General features: G+C 36.8%; 1 protein-coding gene across 1 annotated transcript; it reads right to left on the bottom strand.

Annotated features, from left to right (window-relative positions):
- Positions 1-977: 977 nt before the first annotated feature.
- LOC100472816 (olfactory receptor 2T33-like) lies at positions 978-1,918 on the bottom strand. Its single transcript, XM_034653321.1, is given in 3 exon segments — positions 978-1,050; positions 1,052-1,422; positions 1,424-1,918. Coding segments are annotated over 3 exon segments (939 nt in total).
- Positions 1,919-11,397: the final 9,479 nt, after the last annotated feature.

Here is an 11,397-nt window from a genome sequence, read left to right as displayed (position 1 = left end):
AAAGGAAAGGGGTGTAATCAGAAGGGGGAATGAAACTTGAGAAACTATGGACTATGAGAAACAAACTGAAGGCCTCAGAGAGGAGGGGGATTGGGGAATGGGATAGACTGGTGATGGGTAGTAAGGAGGGTATGTATTGCATGGTGCACTGGGTGTTATGCGCAACTAATAAAACATCGAAATTTACATCGGATACCAGGGATGTATGGTGACTAACATAATATATAAAAAATCATAAAAAAAAGGAAAGTTGTAGACCTTATCTTATCTTAGGACTATAACCTAAGGACATAGTTTATCTGGAGAACTTTATGACTTCAGTCCCATGGGAACCAGGAAGGTTTGACTCCCTTAGCTTTATGTTGGAATTCTGCCTTTTAGGTTATTTATTAATGAATCAGATGTACAATCTGTGCCCAGGTCAAAATTGAATTTGGTGACTCTGGTAATGGTAAATGTTTGGCTTCCTTGAGAGTCCATGAGCGAGGCCCATGCACATTAAATTTGAAAATCTCCTTTATTTTATCAATGTCTAAGATACTTTGCTTACATTGCCTCAATCAGGGCACCTGGGTGGTTCAATCAGTTAAACGACTGTCTTCAGCTCATCATGATCCCTGGGATCAAGCCCCACTTTGGGCTCTCTGCTCAGCAGGTACCCTGCTTCTCCCTCTCCCTCTGCCCCTCTTCCACCTTGTGCTCTCTCTCTTACTCACTCTCTATATCTCAAATAAATAAATAAATAAATAAAACATACATTGCTTTAATCATTTACTATTATTTCTGAGGTCCAAAGTCCAGAACAAAAATGTTATAATGATGTATGAAAGCAGGACAAATGTAAATTTTAATTTACTAAATATAAAAGAAATACTTTTTTACAGTGAACTGGCCAATTGAGAGCAAAATATATTGATATAACATAAATTTCATAATAGATCCATTTTGGATGCTGCCAGTTTATCAAAATACTCTCACTATAGATGTCCAGGAAAATGTTTCTCTAACCATTTTCTCAAAGCCCTCTTGACGTCTTTATTTCTCACACTAGATAAGGGGGTTCAACACAGGTGTGAATATCGTGTAAAAAGCAGAGACCACCTTGTCATGGGCAACTGAACGGTAGGATTTGGGCTGCATGTAGGTGAATATGTGAGTGCCATAGAAGAGCCCCACCACAGCCAGGTGAGAAGAACAGGTGGCAAAGGCTTTCTTCTGAGCTGCTGTGGTCTTCATTCGAAGCACAGCAGCCAAGATGAGAGTGTAGGAAACCAAAATGAGAGACAGAGGGATCAGGAGCATCAGGATGCAGCACACATACATGAAAAACTCATAAAATGTAGTGTTAGCACAGGCAAGGCGCACGAGCAAGGGTGCCTCACAAAAGAAGTGGTTGATTTCTCGAGAATGGCAGTAAGGGAATCTCAAGAGTGGCACCAGCCTGCATCAGTCCATCCACCCCTCCCAGAATCCAGGAGCCTGCAGTCATGTGCAAGCAGAGCTTCCGATTCATGAGGATGGGGTAGTGCAGGGGGTGACATATAGCCACATAGCGGTCATAGGCCATGGCTGCTAAGAGGAAGCATTCACCACCTCCCAGAGTGAGAAACAGGAAGATCTGAGCTCCACAGCCAGCAGGAGAGATGGACTTGGTGTCCATCAGGTAGTTGGTTGCCATTTTGGGGACTATGCTGGTGACCAGCATCATGTCCATGAGGGAGAGCTGGCTAAGCAAGAAGTACATGGGTGTGTGCAGCTGGGGGTCCTCATAAATGAGCAGGATCATGAGGGCATTGCCCATCAGGGAGGTGAGGAAGATCATGAGGACCATGGAAAAAAGGAAAACACGGGTCTGAGTGTGGTTAAAGAGTCCTAAAAGAATGAAGTTTATCTCTGTGGTGTCATTTGCATCTTCCATGGCTCCAGTCATGCCTGAAAGACAAGGAATGATAAGGAATGAGAGTTGCTTGAAAGGAAGTGCAGGCATTTAATTAAGAAGAGGTGGTTAAATGACATTAAATAAATGAGACTTGGAGGAATAATTGCATATTTAATCTTTCACTTTGCGACAAGATGTTTGCCTTAACAACCTATCGAATATCTCTGCTGTTATTACACAGTATTTTTAATTCAAAGAAAATTACCAACAAGCATATATTACAATACACATTACATTTCTATTATTTCTGTATATCGTGTTAGTATGCCACACATAATTTACTCATGGTGTTAGGAAATGTGAAATTCCAATTTTCTAAAATTTGTGTAATTCTGTGTTGAAAGAGCCTCATAGCCCTGAATTTTAGTCAATATTGATGTGACATATCCTTCAATTACAAATTTTTGTGTTTCTTATATGTTTAAATTGGTTTCTCAAGATTTTTCCTTCTACGCCATGAGGAATTATTTTAATGAAAAAATACACAAAACAAATACCCACTGTTTATATGGGCCACTTCTTAATCCAGTCATCTATTGAAGGGCATCTCGGCTCCTTCCATGGTTTAGCTATTGTGGACAATGCTGCTATGAACATTGGAGTGTATATGGCCCTTCTCTTCACTACGTCTGTAACTTTGGGGTAAATACACAGTAGTGCAATTGCTGGATCATAGAGTAGCTCAATTTTAAACTTTTTAAGGGACCTCCACAATGTTTTCCAAAGTGGCTGTACCAACTTGCATTCCAATGAACAGTGCAAACGGGATCCCCTTTCTTCACATCCTCTCCAACACTTATTGTTTCCTGCCTTGTCCATTTTTGCCATTCTAACTTAAGATGGTATCTCAAGGTGGTTTTGATTTGAATTTCCCTCATGGCTAATGATTTTGAGCATTTTTTCATGTGTCTGTTATATGTCTTCATTGGAAAAGTGTCTTAAGGAGGGCACATATTGCGTGGTGCACTGGGTGTTATATGCAAGTGATGAATCATGGAACATTGCATCAAATATTAGGGATGTACTATATGGTGACTAATATAACAAAATAAATATTATTTTAAAAAAATACACAAAACCAAATGTAAAATACTATAACTCAGATTACAGGTGAGGGACACAAAATAACCATATTTCTCTGTTTTACCTGTGTATTCAGAACATGGTTTCAATATACCAGTCTCCCAATTAAAACAGATATTGCTTCAGAGCACCTACCACCATATTGGCCATGTCATCACAGTGTATACTTGTGATTATAGGGAATTTATCTCAGTTTAGAGACTTCACTACAGTTTTTTTTTAATAATAATATTTTTTATTATATTATGTTAGCCACCATACAGTACATCTCTGGTTTTTATTTACAGTTCCATGATTCATTAGTTGCATATAAAACCCAGGGCAACATGCAATACATGCCCTCATTACTACCCATCACCAGGCTATCACATTCCCAAACTCCCCACCACTGTGAAGCCCTCAGTTTGTTTCCCAGAGTCCATAGTCTCTCATGCTTCATTCCCCCTTCTGAGTACCCCCTCTTTCTTTAACCTATAAACTAACAAGAATGAAACAGGAAGAAATTGATTTTTTAAACAGACCAATTAATTATGAAGAGATTGAATCAGTGATAAAAAACCATCCAAAAAACAAGATTCCAGGACCTGATGGATTCCCCATGGAATTCTACCAAAAATTCAAAAAAGAAATAATACCTATTCTCCTGAAGCTGTTTTAAAAATATGAACAGAAAGAAATCTACCAAACTCATTCAATGAGGCCAATATTACCTTGGTCCCCAAACCAGGCAAAGACCCCATCAAAAAGGAGAATTACAAACCGATATCCCTGATGAATATGGATGCCAAAATTCTCAACAAGATCCTAGCTAATAGGATCCATCATGATGAAGTGGGATTCATTCCTGGGATGCAAGGGTGGTTCAACATTCACAAATCGATCAGTGTGAAAGATTATATCAACAAGAACAGAGTAAAGAACGATATGATCCTCTCAATCGATGAAAAAAAAAAAGCATTTGTCAAAATACAACATCCTTTCCTGATTAAAACACTTGGGGAGAAAGGATAGAGGGTACATTCCTCAATCTCATAAAAACCATCTAGTAAAAGCCTACAGCAAATATCATTCTCAATGGGGAAATGCTAAAAGCCTTTCCCTTAAGATCAGGAACACAACAAGGATGCCCACTCTCTCCATTATTATTCAACACAGTAAGAGAAGTCCATGCAACAGCATTAAGACAATAAAAAGGGATCAAAGGTATCCAAATCAGCAAAGAAGCAGTCAAACTGTCTCTTTTTGCAGAAGACATGATACTCTATATAGAAAACCCAAAAGACTCCACCCCCAAATTACTAGAACGTAAAGAACAATTCAGTAAAGTGGCAGGATACAAAATCAATCCTTAGAAATCAGTTGCATTTCTATACATGAACAATGAGATGGAAGAAAGAGAAATGAGGGAATCCATTCCATTTACAATAGAACCAAAAATCATATGTAATCTTGGAATTAACTTAACCAGAGACGTAAAGGATCAATATTCTAGAAACTACAAATCACTCTTGAAATATATGAAGAAGACACAAAAAGATGGAAAAATATTCCATGCTCATGGATTGGAGAATTAACATAGTTAAAATGTCCATGCCACCCAGAGCAATCTATACTTTCAATGCTATCCCGATCAAAATACCAATGTCATTTTTCAAAGAGCTGGAACAAATAGCCCTTAAATTGTTGTGGAACCAGAAAAGGCCATGAATCGGCAAGGAAGTGCTGAAAAGGAACACCAAAGCTGGGGGCATCACATTGCCGGATTTCAAGCTGTACTACAAAGCTGTGATCACGAAGACAGCATGGTACTGGCACAAAAACAGACACATAGACCAATGGAACAGAATAGAACCCAGAAATAGATGCTCAGCTCTTTGGGCAACTAATCTTTGATAAAGCAGGTAAAAACATCCAGTGAAAAAGGCAGTCTCTTCAATAAATGGTGCTGTAAAAATTGGTCAACTACATGCAAAAGAACGAACCTTGACCACTCTCTCATACCACACACAAAGAAAAACTCCAAAAGGATGAAACACCTTGATTTGAGACAGGAATCCATCAAAATCCTAGAGGAGAACATCAGCAGCAACTTCTACAACATCAGCCACAGCAAATTTTTCATGACACATCTCCAAAGGCAAGAGAAACAAAAGAAAAAATGAACTTGTGGGACTTCATCAAGATAAAATCTTCTACACAACCAATTAAACAGTCATAAAAACTAAGAGGCAGTTCATGAAATGGGGGAATATATTTGCAAACGACACTAGAAATGAAAGACTTTTATCCAAGATCTGCAAAGAACTTCTCAAACTCAATACACAGAAACAAATAAACAAATCATAAAATGGGTAGAAGATATGAACAGACACTTTTCCAATGAAGACATACAAATGGCTAAGAGACACATGAAAAAACGTTCAAAATCATTAGCCATCAAGGAAATTCAAATCAAAACCACACTGAGATACCACCTTACACCAGTTAGAATGGCAAAGATTGACAAAGTGAGAAACAATTGTTAGAGAGGATGTGGAGAAAGGGGTTCCCTCCTACATTGTTGGTGGGAATGCAAGTTGGTACAGCCACTCTGGAAAATAGTGTGAAAGTCCCTTAAAAAGTTCAAAATTGAGCTACTCTATGACCCAACCATTGCACTACTGGGTATTTAACCCAAAGATACAGACACAGTGAAGAGAAGGGCCATATGCACCCCAATGTTCATAGCAGCATTGTCCACAATAGCTAAATCATGGAAGGAGCCAAGATGCCCTTCAAGCAATGACTGGATTAAGAAGAAGTGGTCCATATATACAATGGAATATGACTCAGCTATCACAAAGAACGATTTCTCAACATTTGCTGCAACATGGATGGCACTGGAGGAGATAATGCTAAGTGAAATAAGTCAAGCAGAGAAAGGCAATTATCATATGGTTTCACTCATTTATGGAACACAACAGTTAATTTTTGATCTAATACGTACTCGCAAAATGCTGGGTTTAAGTAAATGTGCGCATTATAAAAAGTCAATTTCATAAATGAATATAGCCCTAGGGAACAAAAAAATATTTTAACATGCAACCTTGAACACTTTGTTACCAGTAATCACACATCTTTAATGAGAGTAGGTCCATTGATTTATTGACTGATAAAATCATTAATTAGAATACTGATTATGTTTTAATTATCTAGATAGTTGTTAATTATCTAACTGGTTAATTAATGCATGCTCAAATAAATTTATGCCCCAAATAACTTTGAAGTACAGCATCATCTGTGAATAAAATAAAAAAAAAATCTTCTTTAATTTCAGGAATTATCTTTTCCCTAAAGCCTCAAACATTAATTTGTCTTATTTTTAAGTATCTATGATAGTAGAATTAGATGTATATGCAAATGACTTTCTCTTTTATATTTATGTGATGTTTGTTTTTTCCTTACAAATTCACTTTTTCAAAGAAAGCAATAGATTAATGATTACCAAAATGATTAGGTTTGGGATTTATTCATATTCTATACGATAGTAAATCCATATTTAGTTTCTATGTAAGTTGATTGGTAAACAGAGAAAAATTTTAATGCACAATATCATTTGTAAATATCAATATGTTTTAAGTGTTTACCATATATGACCACTACCTTTTATATCATTAAATGATATAGATGTTCTGTACACCAACACACGTATAAATAAGACACAATAATGGACTTATCATTCTTGTATAGTAAATTATTTAGCTACTGCTTTCTCTTATTACAAAATTTACATGTAGCATAACATATTTAGGAATATTTAGAATTTTTAAAAATTTTCTATTAATATTATTTATGGTCTCATGAACATGGCAAGAATTTCCCTAGCAAACAATATGAATGTAGTAATTTTGGGTGTTGGATAACTGAATCCTTAAATTTTTCATTCTCAATGACTGTGGATTTTTACTTCAGATCTTCAATGTGATAAAATTATTTATTTTTAGGGGAAATAATTAAAGTTAAATGCAGAAAAGTAAAAATTGATTTGACTTAAATTTCAAGTTTATTAATGATATTGAGCAGAAAATCTATTAATCTTAAACTTTTGGATTACCTCTGCAAACTGACTGTGAACATCTTATGTTCAGAGAGATGACACAAATACCAAGGGAATACAAGCAATTATAACATGATATTATGAGCAACTCTATGCCAACAAACTCAGGCAATTGAGAAGAAATGTATGCATTCCCAGAAACAAATAAACTACCAAAAATAAAGCAGAAAGAAATAGAAAACTTGAACAGACCCAAAAATAGCAAAGAAACTGAAGCAATAATAAACAATCTCCAAACAAAGAAGAGTCCAGGGCTGGATGGCTTTCCAAGGGATTTCTACCAAATATTTAAAGAAGAAATTACACCTATTCTTCTGAAAAAGACTCAAAAAACAAAATGGAAGAAAAAGTTCCAAACTCATTATATGAGATCACATTATCTTGATCCCAAAATGAGACAGAGACTCCATCAAAAAAGGGGAATTAAAGATGGACGCCAAAATTCTCAACAAGATCCTAGATAATAGGATCCAACAGTACGTTAAAAGGATTATGCATCATGACCAAGTGGGATTTATCCCTAGCATGAAAGAGTGGATCAACATTCACAAATTGATCAGTGTGATACATTATATCAACAAGAAAATAGTCAAGAAACATGTGATCCTCTCAATTGATGCAGAAAAAGCATTGGACAAAATACAGCATCCTTTCCTGATTAAAACCCTTCAGAGTGTAGGGATAGAGGGTACATTCCTCAATCTCATAAAAACCACCTATGAAAAGCCTACATTTAATATAACTCTCAATGGGGAAAAGCTGAAAGCCTTTCCTTTAAGATCAGGAATACAAGAAGGATGCCCACTCTCGCCGTTATTATTCAACATAGTACTAGAAGTCCTTGCAACAGNAAAAGCTGGAAGCCTTTCCCTTAAGATCAGGAACACGACAAGGATGCCCACTCTCGCCGTTATTATTCAACATAGTACTAGAAGTCCTTGCAACAGCAATCAGACAACAAAAAGGGAAAAATATTATCCAAATAAGCAAACAAGTCAAAGTGTCTCTCTTCGCACATGACATGATACTCTATATGGAAAACCCAAAAGACTTCACCCCCAAATTACTAGAATGTAAAGAGCAATTCAGTAGTGTGACCGGATACAAAATCAATGCTCAGAAATCGGTTTCATTCCTATACACGAACAATGAGACTGAAGAAATGGAAATTAGGGAATCAATTCCATTTACAATAGCATCAAAAATCATACGTTATCTTGGAATTAACATAGCCAGAGAGNATTAACTTAACCAGAGACGTAAAGGACCTATATTCTAGAAACTACAAATCACTCTTGAAAGACTTTGAAGAAGACACAAAAAGATGGAAAAATATTCCATGCTCATAGATTGGAGAATTAACATAGTTAAAATGTCTATGCTATGCAGAGCAATCTACACTTTCAATGCTATTCCGATCAAAATACCAAAGACATCTTTCAAAGAGCTGGAACAAACAGCCCTTAAATTTGTGTGGAACCAGAAAAGGCCCCGTATTGCCAAGGAATTGTTGAAAAGGAAAAACAAAGCTGGGGGCATGACATTGCTGGATTTCANGAGACGTAAAGGACCTATATTCTAGAAACTATAGATCACTCTTGAAAGATATTGAGGAAGACATATAAAGATGGAAAAATATTCCATGCTCATGGATCGGAAGAATTAACATAGTTAAAATGTCCATGCTATGCAGAGCAATCTACACTTTCAATGCTATCCCGATCAAAATACCAAAGTCATCTTTCAAAGAGCTGGAACAAACAGCCCTTAAATTTGTGTGGAACCAGAAAAGGCCCCGTATTGCCAAGGAATTGTTGAAAAGGAAAAACAAAGCTGGGGGCATGACATTGCTGGATTTCAAGCTGTGCTACAAAGCTGGGATTCACAAAGACAGCATGGTACTGGCACAAAAACAGACACATGCACCAATGGAACAGAATAGAGAACCCAGAAATGGACCCTCAGCTCTTTGGGCAACTAATCTTTGACAAAGCAGAGAAAAACATCCAGTGGAAAAAAAGGCAGTCACTTCAATAAATGGTGTTGGGAAAATAGGACAGCTACATGAAAAAGAATGAAACTTGACCACTCTCTCACACCATACACAAATGTAAACTCCAATTGGATGAAAGACATTGATGTGAGACAGGGATCCATCAAAATCCTAGAGGAGAACATAGGCAGTAACCTCTACGATATCAGCCAAAGCAAACTTTTTCATGACACATCTCCAAAGGCAAGAGAAACAAAATAAAAATGAACCCTTGGGACTTCATTAAGATAAAAAACTTCTGAACAGCCAGGGAAGCAGTCAAAACACTAAGAGGTAGCCTACAGAATGGGAGAAGATATTTGCAAATGACACTACAGATAAAAGCCTGGCATCCAAGGTCTACAAAGAACCTCTCAAACTCAATACGCGAGAAACAATCAAATAAAAAAATGAGCAGAAAATATGAACGGACACTTTTCCAATGAAGACATACTAATGGCTAACAGACACATGAAAAAATGTTCAAAATCATTAGACATCAGGGAAATTCATGTCAAAAGCACCTGGAGATACCACCTTAATCCAGTTAGAATGGCAAAAATGGACAATCCAAGAAACACCAAGAGTTAGAGAGGATGTGGAGAAAGGGGATCACTCTTACACTGTGGGTGATAATGCAACTTTGGAAAACAGTGTGGAGGTCCCTTAAAAAGTTAAAAAGAGAGCTACCCTATGATCCAGCAATTGCAACACTGGGTATCTACCTCAAAGATATAGGCGTAGTGATGAGAATGGCCATATGCACCCCAATATTCATAGCAGCATTGTCCACAATAGCTAAATTGTGGAAGGAGCCAAGGTGCCCTTCAACAAATGGCTGGATTAAGAAGATGTGGTCCATCTATACAATGGATATGACTCAGCCATCAGAAAGAATGATTACCCAACATTTGCAGCAACATGGAAGGGACAGGAAGAGAGTATGCTAAGTGAAATAAGTCAAGCAAAGAAATACAATTATCATATGGTTTCACTCATTTATGGAATATAAGAAATAGCAGAAACATTGGTAGGAGAAAAAAGGGAAGAATGAAGGGGAGGTAAACAGAAGGGGGAATGTACCATGAGTGATTATGGGCCCTGGGAAACAAACTGAGGGCTTTAGAGGGGACGACAGAGGGGATTGGGGTAGGCTGGTGATGGGTATTAACGAGGGCACACATTGCATGGTGCACTGGGTGTTATAGGGAAATAATGAATAATGGAACATTACATCAAAAACAAGTATATAGTGTATGGTGACTAAGATAACATCTTAAAAATATTATAAAAAAATAAAGACCATATCTATGATGACCAAGGGTGACAAAATTCTCATCAAGATACTAGCCAATAAGATGCAACAGTTCATTAAAATGATTATTCACCACAACCAAGTGGGATTTATTCCTGGACTGCAAGCACGGTTCAACATTTGCAAATCATTCAATGTGATATATCACATTAACAATAGAAAGAAGAAGTACCATACAGCCCTTTCAATCAATGCAAAAAAATTTTTTTGACAAAATAAACCCTCTTTTCTTGATTAAAACCCTGCACAGTGTAGGGATAGAGGAAACATACCTCAATATATTAGAAGCCATCTATGACAAGCCCACAGCAAATATCATTCTCAATGGGGAAAAACTGAAAACTTTACCCCTAAAGTTAGCAACAGGACAGGGATGTCCACTCTCACCCAACAAAAAGAAATAAAAGCATTCATATTGGCAAAGAAGAATTCAAACTCTCACTCTTTGCAGATGGAATGATATTTTATGTGAAAAACCCAAAAGACTACATCAAAATTGCCAGAACTCATAAAGGAATTCAGCAATGTGGCAGGATATAAAACCAATGCACAGCAATCAGTTGCATTTCTATACACTTACAATGAGACAGATGTAAGAGAAATTAATGAATTCATCCCATTTAAAATTGCAATAAAACCCACAAGATACCTAGGAATAAACCCAACCAAGGAAGTAAAGGATATGTACTCATAAGAACACTTATGAAAGAATTTGAGGAAGACACAAAGAAATGAAAAAACATGCCATGCTCATGGATAAATATTGTTAAAATGTTGGTGCTACCCAGAGCAATCTCCACATTCAATGCAATCCTTATCAAAATACCATCAACATTATTCACAGAGCTGGAACAAATAATCCTAAAATTTGTTTGGAACCAGAAAAGAACACAAATACACAGAAGACTGTTGAAAAAGAAATCCCAAGCTAG

Source organism: Ailuropoda melanoleuca, unplaced genomic scaffold (assembly GCF_002007445.2).
Source record: "Ailuropoda melanoleuca isolate Jingjing unplaced genomic scaffold, ASM200744v2 unplaced-scaffold7743, whole genome shotgun sequence".
Classification (NCBI taxonomy): domain Eukaryota; kingdom Metazoa; phylum Chordata; class Mammalia; order Carnivora; family Ursidae; genus Ailuropoda; species Ailuropoda melanoleuca.
This window is presented reverse-complemented; position numbering and strand designations above follow the sequence as displayed.